The sequence below is a fragment of the Strix uralensis genome, chromosome 6 (assembly GCF_047716275.1).
Source record: "Strix uralensis isolate ZFMK-TIS-50842 chromosome 6, bStrUra1, whole genome shotgun sequence".
Taxonomy (NCBI): Eukaryota; Metazoa; Chordata; class Aves; order Strigiformes; family Strigidae; genus Strix; species Strix uralensis.
Genome location: NC_133977.1, coordinates 36332383 through 36353000, shown reverse-complemented (window position 1 = coordinate 36353000; position 20618 = coordinate 36332383). Strand labels below are relative to the sequence as shown.

The window sequence follows — 20618 nt, the reverse complement described above, 5'->3', positions numbered from 1 at the left end:
AGCTCTGTGGTCAGATTAGCTGCAGTGGCCACAATGGGAAGACTAGAGAATTTTAGTGTTACATTTTACAGCTAATGATGGCCTAATAGAGATTCATTCAGGTAGGAGCTATGCCACAAATGCAAATGGAAATTTAAACGGGTCTGCTTGGGAATACTGGAAAATGCGGGTTCTTCTAGATAAAAATAGTAATAGGCTCTTGGGTGTAAGTCCTGTTAGATCAGCTCTACCAGAATAATACATATGTAAAGGACGCAGTCTTCTGTAGGAAGCCCCATCAGTTAATAACTGGAATGGATGATGAGAGAGTTAAAATTTCTTCTATCAAAGCAGATCATTAGCTGCCTGACTAACTTTACCTGCTTCCTAAGTGCTGATAGAGAAGTGTCTGCTAACAGAAAGAACTCAATAGCATTTAGTTATATATATATATCTCTTTTATCTGTCAGGTGCCACTGACCTAATTGGAACCAAAAAAAAGAAAGTTGAGAAAAAAGAAGACATGTCTAATAAAGAATAAAGTTCATAATAGACCCTTATGAATTTCTAACCCACTAAATGAATATGCAATTAATCATATAATGTGCACCCATATATAAACCAGCAGTAGGCTCCAGAGACCTGTGTGTGTCCTGTATTACATGGGTAGTGCTGTACTTGTAGGGCGCACTGCTCTTACTGATTACCACTCCTTAATATTGAAAGAGAGAAGAAGGAATGATCAACTTTTTAACAAGTACTAATTCTTAGGGTCACATTTAATCTTATACCCAAAGCATTCAGTTGTAATCCATATATGTCAGTGCTCATTTAGTATTAGCTGGAATGGGAATGGTGCATCGTAAGGTCACACTGCAGACTCTTATGAAACATTTATTTGTTTAATGGCAAGTTGAGGTCTACATGTGAAATAGATGCCTGAAATGGCTCTTTATGTTCATGAGGATAGCTGTGCTCTGTACCACTGAGGGCTGTGTAATTTTGTTATTGGATTCAATCAGAGAAAATCCAGAATTTGAGAGAGTGCTGAATCAGTTACACCATTCAGTCTCAGGCCACAGAACCAGGTGGACAATAACCCTGCACCCTGCGAGAGGGTGGATTTGCTATGAATCCTATCCCTTGTTCTTGCCATGTACAAAGCTTTGCTGCTTGTAATTAATTTGACACGTGGTTCTTATCTTTGAAAGAAGCCTGGATCATCATATATGTTCCTGTGTATTTTTTTTTAATCTCAGCTTCCATACTGAATGTATAGATCTTATAAGTAAAGTATAATTAAAGGGATTTGAGTAAGAGTCATTCAAACTGCTGCACCATTATTACTAACAGAGATTCTGTAATGACTTTGCTAAATTGACAATAAATTTCTGTAAGGTAAAAGAAGCTTTCAGGAAACTTGATGGTCAAGACACAGACCAAACAGAATGGCTGTTCTTCCTCTTGAGTATGTGGCCTGTTGTGTATCTCTTATGACAAATAAACCACGTTTTAGAAAACAAAAGACAAACTCAATTATTTTAAAAGCAGATATAGATGTTCGAAATGGACAGAGCTCAATAGAGTCCAGAGAGTTAGAAAACAGTACAGCAACCGAGAATCTTGCCAATGGTTTATAATAAAATAGTCCCTGCTTCCTTGGAAATCTAAGAAGCTTAATTTGATTAAAGTCCCATTATTATTTTTAAAAACTCACAAATGTGAATTTTACCAGGTAGTTCCTCTAGTAAGCACTAGGTGCTTAAACATTTTTATAACCCCCACTACTAAAATTGGAAAAAGGATTGGTCTGTTTTCACTCATTATGAGCATAATCACTTTAGGTTTAATCATTTAATTCTGCCCATTGAATTACAAGGAAGATGAATTAAATGTCAAATAAGTGGTTATATTATGGAATTTGCTTCACTTTATATGAGAGGAATATAATCATTTAACACCAGGTATTTGATATAAAATCATTTGGATTTCTTTATTTTTTGATTATGATGGCTTTAGCGCATGTGGAAAGGGTGAGGGCAACAATTTCAAAGGGTTTACATGTTAGATTTACAGAGGTATTTGAATGCCTAAAGGTGCAGATAAGCACCAAAGCTGATCTTTAAGAATCATGCTAGAGGTATGCATCTCGTTGACTTACTGACATCTCATTGACTTCATCTGACACCTAAATGCATCCATCTTTCAGAATTTTAGAATTCTATTCCCCACATATGTTTTATGCAGAAGGAGCATTGAAAATTATGACAAATATGGCTGTGAGAGAACCCTCGTATTATTGCTGTCCCTGCAAGAGAGCTCCAACATAGAATAATCTGTTGAAGTTATAACCTATCCCCATGGGTTGCTGACTACATAGTTCATCTCCATGAACAAATAACTCTCTAAGGTTCCATTGTGCAAATAACTGAAAATCTCCAGTTGCCACTTCCTTCATGTGACAGTGAACTTCTGTGAGCATATATATAAACTTAATAGTACTGCATATTTAAATTTACTACTTATTTGTTTCTGGATACAAATCACACATTAATGAACTAACCAAAGTTTACAGAGATCAATAAAAAGATTTTCATCAGAGGTATAAATTTCCTGTAGCCATCTCTTTTCAGATATGTTCACGTCACAGGTGGGAGTGGTTAACAGGATCAGGCAGTAAACTATTTTTATCAATACCTAGATTTGAAAGGCCTAAAGTGAGGTTAGGCTTCCCTAACAGAGGATTTTTTCTGTCAATAATCTTTTCCTTTCAACTTCTTTTTGTCAGGTGATCTGCCAAAATCTGAATCTAGATTATTTGCTTCAAAATATAATCTGAAACATTGTTTGGTTTCACAAACATACTTGAATTCAGTTCTCACAGTGACTATTGAGCTTGTTAATCTTTGCTATAGAAACCCCACCAGAACCTTTACTTGTTTCTTGAACTATATTCCTTTTCTAATTATTATGGGGTTGGCAGAGGGTTTATGTACAATTTAACATTTCTGTTTATTTAAGTTTCATCCAAAAGTCACAGTTCCTACATGAAGTTCATAAGCAGAGCTTTTTAAAAAAAATAGTTTGGGTCACTGTGGCAGAGGTTCACAAAAGTAAAGAAGTCCCTCTGAAGATCGTATTCATAATCATGTTCAACTCAGTATATACAATGATAAATACATTTGAATTTAAGTATGCTTAGCAGAAAAAGAATGTTCCGTGTAATAAATCATGGAAAGATCTAGTTTGTTTATCAAACTTTTTTTTTTTTTTTTCATTTAGCTGAAATCACTAGCTTTCTCATAAACATTTTGAGATTAGAATAGAAGCTCAGAAAATCTGCAACTGGCCTGTCAGAAGGTTTTGAAAATTGACTTGTAGCCCATGCAGTGGTGTTAAAAGAGCAACTCCATCTGAGTCCTTAACTTGGTGTAGTGAAGCAGGATCGTGGAAATGTTTAATCTGTGTATGAGAAAATATGTAGTGTTACTGATACTTGCTTAGCTGATGACTGATGTGAGAGATTTTTGAGCACACTTACTAGAGCTTTTACTCAGAGATTATTAGAAAAATATTTTTAAAGTGTAATCACTGATGTGTAATTTGTACTTGAGATAGCAACCTGAGATTGCATCTCATAGTAAAAGGTGTCCTACAACAGCTTGAAACCAGTGACTGTTCACTGTTCACATGCCTGGCAACCACCATGAAATGCAGTCAGTTCATAAGCATGATGCACTACCTTGTAAATCTTGTTTGTGCAGATTATCAGAACAGGGCTTTAATGAAATACTTGGAACTGATGTCTCTGGATGGAGATAGGGACACTAGTGAGTTGACAGATGGGGAAATCTATAAATATGATCAACAAAATTATGAAATGATGAAAGACAGGGAGGAAAGGTCTACCATCACAACAAAATTAATTCTCAAGGGAGCTATATTAATACAAGCAATACCATCTGTACTATCAGTTATGCAGAAATGTCTGTGACCCATACTTCTGGTATATTCTGTACCAACAACATAGAAGAAAAAATATAGACAGTTTTTCTATTCTGCTGAATTCATTCTTGAAGATGAAGTTGCCTTTCTCCACTTTGACAAGGCAATAGGTGAAGATGATGAATGGCATAGTTGCCAGTGTCCTTTTAAATGTCTTAGCAAAAGCACAGTGTCAAACATGGAGCAAACTGCACTGTACTTTATCAGATATCTTAATAAAAGAGGAGCCAAAGCCATGTTGGAAGTAATGGAAGGAAGATGTGTAGCAGTAATGAAGAAATTTTGCCAGCAGCCATTGGTATGTACACCATTAATGGTGATCTCATGTAAGAGTATGAAAAAAATGACAAAAAAAATCTGTTTTGCCATTCCTTAACAAGAGCTAATATCTGATGCAATTTAACAAGTGATCTGATACGTTCTGTGACTGTACAATCAGAGCAGAAAATGGTTTTCTGGAAAATATTTAACATAAAGAACAAAAGAAGTAGTTAATTATTTTAAAAATAGAACAAAAGATGTGGTAAGAACGTTCTATAAAGGAGAAGGATGAAAATAGCTTTAAAAAAAACCCAACAGAACAACCACCACCACTCTACCAGTCACTTCCCCAAAGAACAAAAAAACTAGAGAACTAAGGCAGTGAAGTATCAAGCTAGCTCCTTTATCACTGGAATCTGGAATTTGCTGCTACTTCATTGAAATAGGGATAGATAACCTTCATGGAAAGCCTGTGTCTTTCTAGTAATACAGAATTACTTAGCCTGAAGGAAAAAGGTCAGCCTGACCCAGGTCATTCCTTAAAAAAATGCTAAGGCAGAGTTTTCTTTCACTAGAAGCACATTGCAACAACATAATTGAATCCACCATGCAAGTGGATATAAATGGGGATGGGTAGCACTGCTTTGGCTTTTAAGAAGTAATACGTAATCCTGTGTGTCTGTGTGTTTTTCAAACATTTTAGCAGCCCTGTCTCATGATTCTTTTCTTGTAGCTCACTGTATGGCAGGGGTATCTCCCATCTACATTATGCATGAGGAACCCACCAGGTCTTTCTCAGAAGAGGCGTTGGCTGCATTACGGGCTTCCTGATCAAAGAAAAATTGGCTGACTGTCTCTTCTCTGACTAGGCCAACAGGTCAGTCAGGAAAGCAGATAAATCTGCTGGCATTTGCATCTCTCAAAAGTGTTGAAAGGAGGAGTGTTGAATAAGTGAATTCCTGCAAAACGAGAGTTAGCAGTTACTTTGGTACAGATAGAATGAAAGATCTTTTAAAATACGTACATAGACAGAGTTGAAATACCTTGAAGTAGATGGCAAAGACTAGACCTTTATGTAACTGTCCCAGAGAAATGTTTTAAGCACATCTTTGCAAAGCTGTCTTTGTTGCACATCATGCTTTAAACCAAGCTTCAGTCTCATGCTCTGAGGAACACTGATAGTGCAACAGACCTAACAGATCAAATGGTTAAGTCCACTTTTTAGAGAAATATTAAGATATGCCCCTTTATTATCCAATTTTTGTGTTCTTTTTAAATAAGGACAAGTCTTTTTGGGTATTTGAGCTTGAAAGGTTGTTAGCCTGGGGTCTTAGGCAATAAATTAATGTTTCAGTGAAGGCAGTCAACCACCTGCACAAATTTAACCTTTTTAATTCTATTTATTGTCTGCAAATATAGCTCCAGATTAGATGTTTCCTGGAGAGCTGAGTTTGGTGTGAGGTATTCATCACTTTGTTATAGCTTCTTTGAGATCACCGTGAAGTAATCCCTTTTACTAAATGAATAGCTCTCTTATGACCTTCTAATCGCTTCATCATGAAGAGGTCTTTTATTTGCTACAAGAGTCTACTTCATGTTACCCCTGTCAAAGGAACTATAATATCATAAAACAGCCACAACAGAGACTAATACAGAAATATGGTACAATAAGAGAAAATTAGTGAAGGTAGGCCTAGTTGACTACAAGCAGCATCATGGCTTGCTAATGGGAAGTGCTGGAGTGGATAACTAGCTGTGAGCTCAATTGTTTGAAACTGCATATAGAGGTGATATTTTGCTAAGTTTTGTAACAAGGTAGTGGAACAGAAGGGGAACAATACAAGCCAGCTAGCAGCACCAAAGAAATCATAGAGATAAGGGAGATGAATAGGGCATCACCAAAAAGGAAGTTTAAAACTAAACATGAAATTTAGCCGTAGTGATCCTTGTGGAACTTATTCCTATGGACAAGATTTTCTTTTCATGCTGTCTTAACATAGCTATAGTTTATTGAAGATACTGGAGTTCACACTCCAGTGCAGAACTGATGTAAGAAGGGGAGAAATCGAAATTGCAGTGTTTAAATCATTTGAAGAGTTTAAACAGGGTTTCTAGAGAATGGTTTGGAGGGATGGAGTCCTGGCCATGTAGGCTGCCTGAGTCATAAAGATTTGATTGCAGTACAAAAGCATTTAACCACATGAATTTCAAAAGTAGTTGGGAAACGTATTCATAGCTCAACCTATAGTCAGATAAATATTCAAAAGTCAAGAGAGAGAAACAGTCATTTTCTCAAAAAAACTCTATAAAAGACTAGATAAGGAATGTAATAATTTTGAAAAAAAAACCCAGTAGCATACCAAAAATTCCCTGGACAGTCTAGCACCCAGACATACCATTAAAAGTGGCGTAGTATCACTGTGGGAGACTCCCAGAGAAGACAAGATGACTTATCACATGAGAAACACCCACTGCATTCCTGCTTTTCCATGTGGCATATCCACGCTAAGCAATTGGTGATGATGGTAAGCAAGGTAGCAAAAGGCAGGAAGTTCACGTATTCAAATACTGAACTGTCAGATTCCCGAGAAGACTATTTGCCTTTTTCACTTACGTCTTCTACCTTCCGAAAGAGGAAGGCTCTAAATGCCAGTCTGTTCTGCATAAATTTCCTTCATCAGTCTCAAGAGCCTGTGTTTTCCAGCCACCACGCCCACACACCGCAGAGCTGCTTACTGCTTTCCCTCCCTGCTGCCTCTTCCATTTTGATCTGATTCTCGTCATTTTCAGCCCTTTAAGGGACTCAGTTCTGTTTTGTCCTGAACTTGTTCTGTCTTTTTATTATTTCTCTTTTTCCTATCCTGATGGTTTTAGCCCTATCTTTTTGTCTTCCATCTTGCATGCTTGCTGGTTTACCCATCTGCTTCCCCCAGCCCAGTTTCCTTTTCCATTTTCCCTTTGCATTTTTTCAGACCCACAGGCCATTTATCTCATTGCTTGTCCTTTCTGCAGCTCCACAGGGTCTTTTCATCTCCTCATGTCATTTGTAAGCAAACAGCAGAGGAGCATCTGGTATCTGCTTTCTTACTGCTTCCTGAGTGAGTCAAATTGTCTGGAGAAGAAAAAGAGATATTGAGACTGTAGTCTTCAAAAATGTCCCATTGTATGCCTTGATTTTCTTCGGTATCCTCATCATTCAGGGCATCTTCAGTGCAGTTTTGTGCTCAGAATTTGGACATTTCATTTTATATGGAATGTGATTTTAGAAAATATTTTCTAAATAGCATTTTTTACCCATTTCTTTGCACATAATGTTTCATTTGAATCAGCTTATGCACATTTCTGTAAATATCACCACATGTAGAAGTGTATCTCTTCAAAACAAGGTGGTATTTTTTCTGCATTTGCCAATTTTCTCTTTAGCAATCTGTTTGAATAAATACAATATGCGAGGAACATATTACCTTGGAAAAACTGAGAAGAAAACCAAGTCTTGGCTCGATTCTTTCTTCCACAGTATCCCAAAGAGCAAACTAAACTAAACCATCACAAAACACCCTAAGGAGACTTGATGCAGCTCTGCCTTCAAGAATCAGTGATTTAAAGCATATTTTGGTTTCAATTAACAGTTTTCAATATGTGTGGAGATACTCAGTTCAAGTTTCCCATAAAGGATGCCTCTCATACAGGATTTGGGTTATACTGGAAGGACCCTGTAAAGAGATCAGACTGTTTAAAGTATGAGGCAGTATTAAAGTGCTTAAATACATATTTTTCTAAGACAAATTTAGTATCCTCAGCTGCAATGACCAGAAGTAAACACCCTCACCAGCCTCATATTTCTGTGGAGATAAAGTTCTGGTTGCGTTGTCAGAATTGATACCTTCCGTTTCCCCTTGTGCTAGTACAGATCAAAATAACGCACGCACATTGTGAAGCTGCCTGCAAATCAGTTGAGGAAAAGACAAGCTTCTATAAATCCCAAAATATTCGTAAAGTCAGAATTTTAATCATACTGAATACGAGTGTCTGTATACACTTGAGAATGATATGCATGTGCATGTGTATCAATATAAAAAATGTGCACGTTATGCTTGAGGCTTGAGACTTACCAGCTTTGCCGTCATGTAACAATGATTTCAGTGAAGTCATACCTGGTTTTTAATGCTGAAGGTGAGTAAGCCAGAAGAAATTCGGATAAATTTTTGTCATAAGTCATCTCATACAGGACTCAAGAAACATATTTTACGTGATAGTGTAACTAATAGAATTTCAAATGACAGTGATATATGAGGCTTTCAGAAGTAGCAATGCAGAACATTCTTTCTTGAATAATTCAGTCATCTGAAGTTATTATATATTCAAAAATGATTGAGTTGCATATACAAATATAGGGTGGTTTATCTCAGCTCTTCATGTAGGAGAAGAAAAAGAAGTTTCTGCAGTTATTCTGAACTGTGGTTTGTATTACGTTACTGTTGGTTAGATGAACTGAGTTTAATAGATTGTGTATTAATTAACATTCTGCAGTGGATGTCTCTTTCTTGAGATAATTAATCTTATTGAAAAATTATATGTGGAACAGTTGAAGCTTTAGCAGATTTTCTAGAGGTGCTTTTTTGTTTAGGCTTCCTTGACAGCCTTTTTTCTTATAGATAAATTACGTGTCTAGAAATGTCTCGCCTTTATATTTATTTTGGTTTGGCAGCATATAGTTGTTATGGCTGGCAATATTTCATACCCCAAAGTATTAATGCTAACCATAAATTATTAACAATGATATGCAGTGGTTCTTATCAGTCATGACAAGTAATTGATGTTGATTGAAGCAAATAAATACAATGTTTTGCAAAGTTACAACCTTGTCATTTAACTTCAGTGCTCAAATGCGTCAAGCTATCTCAGATTAACTCTGTGCAATTAGATACAGAGCTTTCAGAAACAAGATATTTCACCTATAAAGGCCAAAAATGATGCAAAAATGTAGAACGATTTAGACACCAATATTGGCAAAATTTACCTCTAGTTTTTTCCTTCCAGAATTCAGTAGAAATAATAGGATTCAAAGATGAGTGGAAATTCATCATCTCATTATTATAGACTGATTGGTTGGTTGTTTCTCAGGGTTTACTCTGAAACCCATTGAAGAACACATTGGGAATCTCTGTGTATCATACTATTTAAAATGAGAAGTCCCATAAGCTTTGTTTCAGATGTAGGAGGTCAGGCACGATGATCATAGCAGTCCTTTCTAGCTGCATGAACTATTTATTAATGTATCATTAACTGCAGTTTACAATTAAGGTAGACTGAAAAGACATACTGGATTGTGGTGCAAATCCACATTTCATGAAGAAGTTAATTTCTGTTCTCTCTCTACCCCAGATATAATACATATGAAATCAGTCATTAACTCATGTGGTTAAATTCTTGCTGAATATATGACCGGGAAAATATTAGCCAAACACTACACCTCCCAAGAACAAAAGGTATCACTTTACTGAAGCACAGTGTCAATCATTTCTGATGTATACCCCTATGTGAGTTGAGCTCTGGTGTCAATACACAGTCTGAGGTTTCACTGTATTTGTTGCCATGGCATGAAATCAACAGAATCCCAATCTTTAATCAATATTATTTTCATAAATGTGCAGAGTCAGTCCCTTACTGATATAGTGTGTGTTTTATTCAAACTCTTCATTTGTAGTGTAAGTGTTATATAGTGGTTTCATGTGTCTGTGGCTCGGAAGTCAATGCTGCAGAGCTCTCTCCTCACTTTTTACACACTCAAGCAGCCAATTACATGAAACCCAAACATGACCATGCCACATTTTGTTGTTTAATCCCCTTTAGAAGCAATTCCTATGCTGGAGAACACATGAAGTCAGACTAGACAGACAAATGGGGAACATTTGAAGTGAATGATAATGAAGTTTCAAGGAAAGGTAGATTTCACATCTTCACATTTTATTGATAACATTAACATTTTTCATGTTTTATTGATAACATTATTAATTTATTTAGCACATAAATTGTAAAATGGGTGGAGGATTCATGCAGCAGCTGTACTTTGTCTTTGGCCATAGTTATGCTGCCACTAATTCCATCTTATTAACTCCATCACAGGTTTTACTAACAGGCGTGTCACACATCTTGTAATACAAAGGGAAGAAAAGAATATATCATTTCTATTGTTTTGTGCAAGTTCTGGCTCAGCACATTAGATACTGATTCCATTCTCTTTGCACTGCAGTCCTATCAAAGTCACATGTCTTAAAGCTCATAAGAAGGTGATGAGGAATAGAAATCTGTTATGTGAATGCTGCTCCATTTTTTTGGAGAGCAAGAAGTTGCTACTTGGAATCCTGATGTCATAAGGCAAAGACTAACACCCTTCCACTGCAACTCATTTGCTTTCCACAGACTATCACAAATGATGAAATCTGACCACAAATAATTTGGTGTTCTCCAAATGTGTAGCAGAATAGAGTTTGTATATGACATTAAATGACCTGCTCAAAGTCTTTTCTCATTTTCATTGCTGGAAATCTGAATTACACCAGTGTACACTGAGCAAAGCTGAGAGTAAAATACCACTAGCTGGAGGAGAAATGATTTAGATAATAATTTGCATAATTTATATAGCTAATATGTATAGCCTTTGTGTAGTTTCGTATAATTTGTATAGGCTGTGATTTTGTATAGAGAGTGAATTTGGATATATAGTAACTCGACTTACTGAAAGTACATAATAGTTATTTGTTTTGGCTGGCTCCTTTCATGTTAGCTGAAAATTAATAAAAGTCAGATCACTTCCATACAACAGAATATGTTATACAGCCATCCAACCTCCTTTTAGTCTTAATTTGTATGTTGTCACACTGTGCGTAGATACTAATTGCAGTCTGAAAATGCTGTGGCTGGTTCAAAGCAGCACCATACTTGAGAAGCCATGCCAAAGCCCTGTATCAGGAGCTCATGCACAACTACTTCAGCGTTGCACTTCACTGCACTCCCAGTTAACTGGGGTTAAATCGTGTGGAGTTAGATGGGTTATGTGCACCTGTGGGATAGACACCCAAAGTCATCGGCACAGCCTCACGTTTTCTGCCATGTCACTTGCTTTTGATGTGACTGTGTCACAAGCATAGTGCATTAATTTCAGTAATCCCTTCCAAAGGTCTCAGGAACCATCCTGTGTGTCTATATTTCACTACGTTCCCCTCATATTCTCTCTGCTCTGTGTCTGGTACCTGCTTATTATTTGTAGTTCATGGCATGTTCTGCAGGCTCCATTTTTCTTCTAAGACACTTTTATCCCAAAGGCAAAAGAGGAGCAATATATGTTTGCATTTCTTTTTCTGAATTGAATTTTTGAGTCTTCAGTGAAGGTTTATTGAAGGTTTGATCTTGGAGCTGTGAATAAGGTTCTGTGTGTTGTGTGGGAGTAGTTCCTTGCATGAATGACGGATGAATGATTGGTTTCCTTTTATCTTGGCCTTGTAATCGCTTTACCATGGCAAAGTCTTTTGGTTCAGTTTTGAGCATAAGTAGATTTTTCAGTAATTCTTCACATGCTTAATTCAATTGTAGAAAAGAGGATGAAGGCAAAAATCCTACTTGTGTTGCTGCTCTTCAAGCTGTGTACAACAGCCAGTAGTTTCTGTGTCTGGCACCCTCCACGGCGGTTTGGAAACATGCCGAACCATTTCACTAATGTATTATGAGATATCTTAAAAAGTGAGAAGGGCCATGGATGAATGAAGAAGTGAGTGTCCTTGGCAAGATGTATTCCTGTGTATTTCCCTGCTTCAGTGTGTCCTCTTCCTTGATTTCTCGGTTCACATGCATTTTGTGATATACACTGTTACACAGGTTATTAATTAGGAAGGATCGTTTTAGGTTTAGATAGTCTTTTTTTTTCAGCTGGGCTCAGGAATGTTTGTTTCTCAGTAATGTTGTTATAGATGTGATGGCCTGAAGAGATAAATGAGATAAGATTTGTGGGAAGAGGTAATATCTTTTATTAGACCAACTGATGTAGCTGGAAAAAGTAGAAGAGCTTTCAGGCACACAAAACCTTTTCCAGGTCAGATTCTCTTAGCTTTGAACTGCCTAATAACTGACTTGTGCCTGTAAAGCAATAAAAGCAGTTTCTTGATCTTTCTCTTTTTATGAATAATACTATTTGGAAGGCATCCATATATTGCAGCAGTTAAAACTTTCCACAGCTAAGTTTGATTATTCTGTTTTTAATTCTGATTAAATCCTTTAATTCATCAAATAATAATATAATCATTTCTCATTCAGACTAGTATTATCTTAAAATACTAGATTTTCTTTTCCACATGATCAGAAGTGTAAATTAACCCATAGAAGATGTGATACCTCACTGATGTATCATAAAGATCTGTATGGTTTTGAACCTTATCTGAGATACTGCCTCTCTTTCCAAGTCGATGTAAGTGTTTTGAGTTAAGTGGGATGGGCATGATACCATATTCTGCAATTTCAGTTATTTAATGATACTGTGCTGCATTTTTTTTTTTTTAATTAATGGGAGATATCTACTGTAGGAATATTGTGTGTGAGATACATACACCATTTGGCTGGTAAACTTTGAAATAACTGGAAGTATTACTGCAGATGCTGAAAGTTTCAGTGTATTTCATATACTGTTACTTTTTATCTTTCTTGCTCAGGCTGAGTGCTGTTAAGGCCCTGTGGGAAGTCCTATTCGAACCTGAAAGTAGAATTTGCAGAGTCTAGCAGCGTTGAGAACCACACAGATGAGTTCAGAGTATGGGTGTCTGCATGGGTAAAAACTAAAATATAGGACAGTTGGTTCACTGTCTTGCAAAAAGCTGTGCTAGCAAGGAGGCATCATTATTGCTCTTAATAAATAACACATGAAAGAATATAATTGGTTTGTAATATAGGAAATGGATAAAGGATGCGTCAAGGTGTTTGGCATCCCTGAGTGTTTTGCGATTATAGTGCTGTGAGGTTCTAAATTCATCAGCTCTCCTCCATTTTACTGGAGCTGAGAGCCCTCATCATCCCGTAGAAATACTGCTAGTGAGGTTTTCTTGGCAGCTTTTTAGCACAAACACTATTTTGCTGAGGGCTGTATTCCAAATTACCCAAGGACAGTGAACTGACTATTTTCTGGAGTATATTACAGAATTAGTGGAGTGTATTTGGCTAAGTGTATAGGGCACATTGTTTTCCTGCATCTTGCTGATCTATGCATTGAGTTCCATGACAATATTTCATTTTTAGGAACCTTAGAAAGACAAAGGCATTCCTTGAAAGGCAGAAAATAAAGGACAAATAAAACCCAAACCAATATGTCATCTAAAAGTTCAGATTGTGACTGATAAGTGTGGTTTTTTTATTGTTGACTGTTAGCTGAATAATAGATTGTTACTTCAATAAGTTTTGACTGGAGCAATTTGTCTTGAAATACTTTTTTCACCTTTTTCTTTTAGGTCCTTAGTAATATAGTTCTGTAATTTTATTTTTTCATACACAAATGCAGCTTTTTCAATGTTGAACAGCATCACATGAAAGCCTGTTTTCAGTTTATAAATTAATGAAAGACTGAATTCGGAAGAAATATATGATATGCAATAGTTGTTGTCTACTGCATTCTGTGGCAAAAGAAAAATTAAATAAATTATATTGAGGGGGAGGTATGCTGTCAGTCTGATCTAAAAAGCCATTTCCATTAATTTTGATAATGATTGGGTTTCAGTATTTGGCTACTGCAAGCAGGATGAATTACGAAACTTCCTACTTGTGATTTATGCATGGTGTTCCTATTAAGAAATAGGAGTATTTCTTAGGAAAATAAGAAAACTAACATGAGTAATTGGAGAAAAATGACAGCATCCTGTCTGAAAGTGACTTCTTGATAATGTTGCTCTCCTTGGGCTGTGGAGCTCTTTAAAGGTATTAATACTTTTAACACAAAGGCATTAATACTTCTACATAAAAATTTAGGTAGAAATTTTACCACAAGGCAAGAGGAGAGTTTCCACATGAAATATGAAGTGGTGTTCTTGTTGTTATAGCATATTTTCTGTTAAAGCTGTCAAATTTACTTATAGCTTATCATTTCTTGCTGAAATATATTCTGTCTAATAATTTAATTTTCAAATATTTGTATTCTAAGTACTTATTAGCCCTCCACACATTATCTGTGATATACTTTTCCCTTTTCCTGGAAGGGCAAGAGACCCATTCCTCTTTGCTGCAACTGGCTGTATGAGACTGTCCCCTTTAACAGCTGCAGAAAGTGCCCCTCTGAGTAGCCTCTGGAAATGTACGCCATGTGCAGAAACCACCATGATTTAACCATTTATGTCCCTTTGATCTGCTATCTCTTACCTCTAACAATGTAAGATTTATAAAAGAAAGCAGCAGCTTTGAAGCCAATGGCTTGTTTCATTGTCTTTCCAGCAGTACTTGAATAACTCTATCTTGATAGGCCCTCAATTGTGTCACTACCAAGTTAATTTTTCCCAGAAACCCCACTGAACTTTAAACATTATGGTATGTAAGCAAGTAGTCTACTCTGTAGACTACTTTTACTATGTATATAATTAGATGTATATGTATATATAGTATCAAGACATTGTAGTAGATTCTTTATGATAGCTATTTAGGGAAAATAGATCAAATTACTTGGAATATTCTTCTTGGTGTCTTTGTACTTCCTACAGCAATCATAGTATTATTATAATTTGTCTCTATTTCTGTCACACTTAGCACTTCTGAGAAGAGGCTGGTACCTTGCATGACCGAACACTTTATCATAAGCTGTAATATAAAAAAAGCTAACAGTTTGGGGCATACTTATTAATGTATGCGTGATTCTCATTGAAGCATCACTTTCAATGTTAATCATCATAGACTTGGAAAATGGAAGTGATTCTTGTCTAAAAGCGAAATTTTATAGAAGGGAATTTCAACTGTTGCACAAAGTACAGTTACTGATCTTACAGACCTTTGTGGGCTTCTTACAGCATCAGCCAGCAAGGATTTAGGACATGCTAAATTCTTGGTGTGTGTTGACAGGGAACTAATAATGGAAATGGAGTCAGTGGAAGGATGTTTCAGATGGTTCTGTTACTGAATGACCTCCAGACAAAATAACAACCTCTGAAACCCCTCTCGTGTGCAATAGCGGCAAATTCCAATGGCTCTGTTCCTGTGTGATCTGCCTTTGTCTCTTCTCTTTGGAGGATATACTGAAAGATTCCTGGTGCAGATAATATAAACTAAAAAGTTCCCAACACATATATCTATAATAAGGCTTCAGCTTTGCAGCTGTATCTGTTTCCATCTTACTGGAACTAGCCTGACACTGTCCAGAAATAAGTCCTTCATGTGCCAAGCAGAGATACTGTAACTCTGTAGACGTGAAGCCACAGTAAGTCTAGTGGATGTGATCCTATGTTTCTTTCTGACAGTAGTTTACATTAAAAAGAAGAGTTTCTCTTAGTACAGTAATAACTAGTCACAAGTATATTTTATATTCCAGACCAACTAATTAATATTATGGAATTATGCTATTTTCATGATGTGAGACATAGTGCTAAAGAAATGAGCTAGGTTAAAACCAATCATGGGAGCCTGGGAAACAGCAAAATGTCTGGTATTCACTGTATGTATATAGACTGATGTTTGACTTTAGAGAAAACGTGTAATAGTTTGCTTTGATTTTAGCCCTTCGGTGTGATGATACATCACAATATACACTGTACCATGCTGTTCCTCACCATGGATCTTCTGGGTTCACATACATCAGGCCTTGATATTTTGCACTTAAATGATAATTCTGTTGATTTCAGTCGACTTCAACAAAATTTTCAACAAATAAAGACAGCAGGATAAGACTGTACATTAGATTTGCTTTTCTCTCCCATCCAGAGAATCCTGGAATTACTGAGACAAGAAGTCACTGGTAACTTCCTGATGAATTAGGAAGTTTTACTGACAAATAGCTTTGTTTTACCCAAAAGGTTATGTACAAAAAATTTCAGATAAAGCAAACTTTCCCCGAATTTCGAAGAAAGTCAGTCAAAATCAGACTGAAACACGTTTAAGGAAAGCCAGAACAAACAGAGCCCCTGTAAGCACTCATTTTTTCTGTTCTGTGAGCCATAGTCCAGAAGGTCATTCAGACTGTAAGTGGCAGGTGGTCAGAAAATTGTCATATGACCCTGTATCTGTCTGCTTTTCAAGTAAAATAACTGTGATGCCTGTACAGTCATTTTGATCATAACTTGATGAAGAAATACAGGAAGAAGTGATTTATTTTTCTAATGTATGTTCTTGGGTTTTTTTGTTTGGTTTGGTTAAACAGGAACACAGATTTTTCTAATGGGGACCTTTTCTGTGTAGTTGTACAGGTTAAGTATCTGGTTAAATTACTAGATGAGTATGTGTGTCCTTCATACAGCATTCAAAGCCTGGTTCAAGTCTATTAGTTATACTTAATTCAGGAAAATCTTTCTTTCACTAATAAAAATATTGGTGTTTACAGGGATTGGAAGACTGTGACTGTCATAATGGTAGTCTGTATTTGATTCAGTATTTGTTTTTGTAATTCTTATGCTTTCTTCTTTTGTCACAGGTTTTTCATTATTCTTACACAGCTTCGTATGTGATTTATAACATACACACAAGGTAGGTCACATTGTTTTTTCAATATGATGTCATTGTCAGTGGTTCTATACGTAAGGTGATGCCAGAATGTTCAAGTAAAAATGTTTACATTTTTTCAAGGGAAGTTTGGGAGCTAAACCCTCCAGAAGTAGAGGATTCAGTTTTACAGTATGCAGCCTGGGGCGTCCAAGGGCAGCAACTGGTAAGCACAGTCATTAAAATTGCTATGGTTTAATAATATGGTTTAATTCAGTCAGACAGACTGAAGTAAAAAAAAAAAATAAAAGCCTTAAGATAAGTTTTGTTATATATTTCTGCCTGAAGCTAGTATGCTCCTGTGATAGCATTTAGGGGATCTATTTATTTATTTTTATTAAAAACATGTAAACATGTTTTTCCAGTCTAATCCCAATAAGCAAATTGTACAACTGTTGAAAGAATCACATCTTTAATTGTACAATTATTGAAAGAATCACATCTTCTTCTAAATATGCACTCAAGTAATTTTCAGAATAACCATCTTCATGGCTACCACTATGAGAGAAGGAAAGTTGAAGGTGAAGAGAAGTATTCAAGTGCAAGCTCAATGAAAACTGTGGGCAAAAGCTTAACATCCAAAAGTGGATGTGATGGATTCAGTGAAAAGTGGTGTTTTCATTTGAGTATGAAAATTACTGCCAAGGTCAGTTTTGTTACATTGAATTCATAATAATTAAACCAGAAATCCTATTTTTCATATATTGTTTTCTACCAAAAGTTTTACCTTTTTTTATTAATACAAATCATCCTTGATCATCATGACCAATCTCAATATGAGAAGAAAAAAATTGTGGTTTTATAACAGCAGCAATTTTAACTATCTGTGTTGGTAGTTGAAGGCAAGAGGCTTACAAAAGCTTCAACTCTCTGAATAAGAAATTCAGATAATCCTTGTTACAATGTTTTAATAATCTCATTAATGCCTGCAGGCGTGATCCTGGAGCCTTTTTGCATGTCTGACTTGTTCACGCAGAGAGGCTGTAAGCTGAATGTCTAGAGAATATACCCCATTGCTTATATCATTCATCAAGATGGTGGGAATGTAAAAAATGTTTCTGGTTAGAATGTATTGCATTAAGCAAGTGGAGGCAGGAAGGAGGAAGTAATTGGAACATGCTGGGTATGTTTTAATAATTAACCACATTAATTTTTTAATAATGAGAGCATGGTGACAGGATTGATGGTAAAAATATGTAGGTTATTTACCAGGTAGTATTATGGAATGTGGCAACCTACATAGGTTGTAGCAGAAAGGTGATGCATTTGCAAAACTGAATACAATTTAAAAATATTTTAAATTGCAGTTCATAAGATTTGTCTGTGCTGTGCCTCTGATTAGTAATCTAAACTACAACTAAAATTATGTGCAGTGATTACTGAGAAATGAATTTTTTGTTTTCCTGAGATGTATCTTAAGAACAGGGGCAGACTTTCCAATCAAACTTCAGAAAACTAATAAATCAGAATAACGTTATCTTTGTCAGTTTTGCCTATATTGTGATTCTGGAAATACGTATGAATACTTTCAGATACAGGAGTCCTATTAAGTCTCAGAACTGCAAAAAAGTAGGTTGTTTTAGGTACAACCTTAATCATCCAGATTTGAAAACGTTGGCATAATTCATACTTCAGTGAGGATAACATTACTCATCTTTGTTAATGTCCCTAGTAAAGTTAATGTAATGCTTTAAAAATATCTGCTCTGCTGTGGGCTTTATGGTGCCATATGGTCTGCAGAATTAGGAAATAATAGCTTTGATTAAAACACAAAATCTTCTGTGCACTCTGAATGATACCAAGTGTTGTCATATAGATGTACACCTGCAGTGACAGTACGCTGAAGGTCACTTCCATAAGAATTGCCAATAAGTATGTCCTCTTGAATCTGTTTATGTGGTAAAAGGATGTTTCTAAAGTGACAGAAGTGCCTTGCCACTTTACCCTCCCACTTCAGCAGCCAGCCAAAAATGTAGAAGGAGCATGAATGAATAAAGAGTGTTCTGAATTATGGTTGTTGCTGCTGTCCAAAGGAACAGCTGCCTCTAGCAGAAACAGGACAGTAGTGATCATTCCAGCAGAATAGGTTAGTCAGAGAAAAGGTGTGTGACTGATTGCACATTGCCATAATGGTTTCAGTTATAAAATTTGTCATTAGAACAAACACTTTATCAGTGAGTTTTGAATAAAGATAGCACAGGAAGCAATCAGCAGTGAAACTGGTTAAAGAGGAAGTCATAAAGGGAGAAATCTAAAGCATGGTAATCCGTCAGCAGCAGCTATCAATAGCACATATCTAGGTTCAAAGATGGAGTCTCACAGATCCATGTTGCCAAACACACTACGATTGGTTTACCAAAGTCCCTTCCTAAACAATACTTATGTGTCCTTTCCATATAATAAGGAAATAGTGATAATTCATAATAAGTAAAACAAACAGAAGAATACATTCTCTAAACAAAATAATCATAGCGTATTAACCTGAGTAATCTCCAAGAGCCATTCATTACAACTGAAGAACAAGAGGGGGACAAATTAACTTTATATACAAAAATTTCATCTAGAAAGACCCGTGACAGCCTGTGGCCATCACATAAAAGAAGTATATATAGATCTCTAAAATGAAGAGGAATAGCACCCTTCCAGGTGCAGGGCAGAAGAGAATAGCAATACTATAGCGATGACCGGGCAGCAAAATTAGCGGAAGATGTGAAACACAAGGCACAGGTACATCTGACTGAGACAAAGATCCTAACTTTATGCTATAACTATTTGGAAGGTCCTGGATTAAATCCAAATGATGGGGGATAGCACATGGACTTGGATCAACTATTTTCAATAAATAGGCTATAGTGTAAAAATAAGATGTTTCCAGTCCTTAGTTCTGCAGAAAACCTAAGTAACAATGTAGTTTACACAGGAATCTTAATCTGAGTTCTTCAAATGAGGGAGAATTGTCAAGAGTTTCAAGTAGATAATATAGGAAGATGAAGAGAAAAAAAATAGAAATAAAATGTTTGGGCAGTAGAATTTGTATGAAGCCAGGAACGGCTTATTGCACAGAGGAGGGAATATGGCTGCAGTGAAATCAAGTATACAGTAATACTTTACATCCTTCTGAAAATCATGTATCAGTCTAAGTTGTCTACTGTTATGAATAATTTCTAGGGCTGTCTAATGGGACAGCAAGCCACATGTGGCTAGTGAAGAACAACAGAGTTAAGTTTATATCAGGTACCAGATGACTGGGCCGTAATACCATTGTTTTGAAGCTACCACAGGGGTTGCAAGTTATTTCAGTTTCTTGATATTTACCTAGAGTAGAGGATTTTGTAAAGATTAAGAGAAAAGCACAGAGAAACACCTGCTCTTTGAGTTATGACATTTTGGTGGTGAAATTGAAAATGTTTGCCGTTGGGGAAAAGAAACTTTTATCTAACGAATTAATGTATTTTAAGGTCACATAGCTGTTATTTTTTAGAACTGTTTTCAAGGTCACACTCTTTAAATTGCTATCTTTTAACTTGTTAGAACTGTGCCAGATCTAAAATACCATTCTGTGTGTCTTAGTACGTTAGGGAGTTGTTTATGTGTTTGCTAAATATTTCTCATATATTTGCTCATATTTGATTAAAATTTTGAAAAAGATCAGTTGATTATCT

At 36.1% G+C, this 20618-nt stretch overlaps 1 protein-coding gene across 2 annotated transcripts in view; it reads left to right on the top strand.

Annotated features, from left to right (window-relative positions):
* DPP10 (dipeptidyl peptidase like 10) overlaps positions 1-20618 on the top strand; it is a 555621-nt gene that overhangs the window by 456221 nt on the left and 78782 nt on the right. For both annotated transcript variants that reach the window (XM_074873697.1, XM_074873696.1), the window contains exons 6-7: positions 16889-16941; positions 17041-17122. In XM_074873697.1, coding sequence (XP_074729798.1) covers positions 16889-16941; positions 17041-17122 — 135 coding nt within the window. The remainder of the gene's footprint in view (positions 1-16888; positions 16942-17040; positions 17123-20618) is intronic.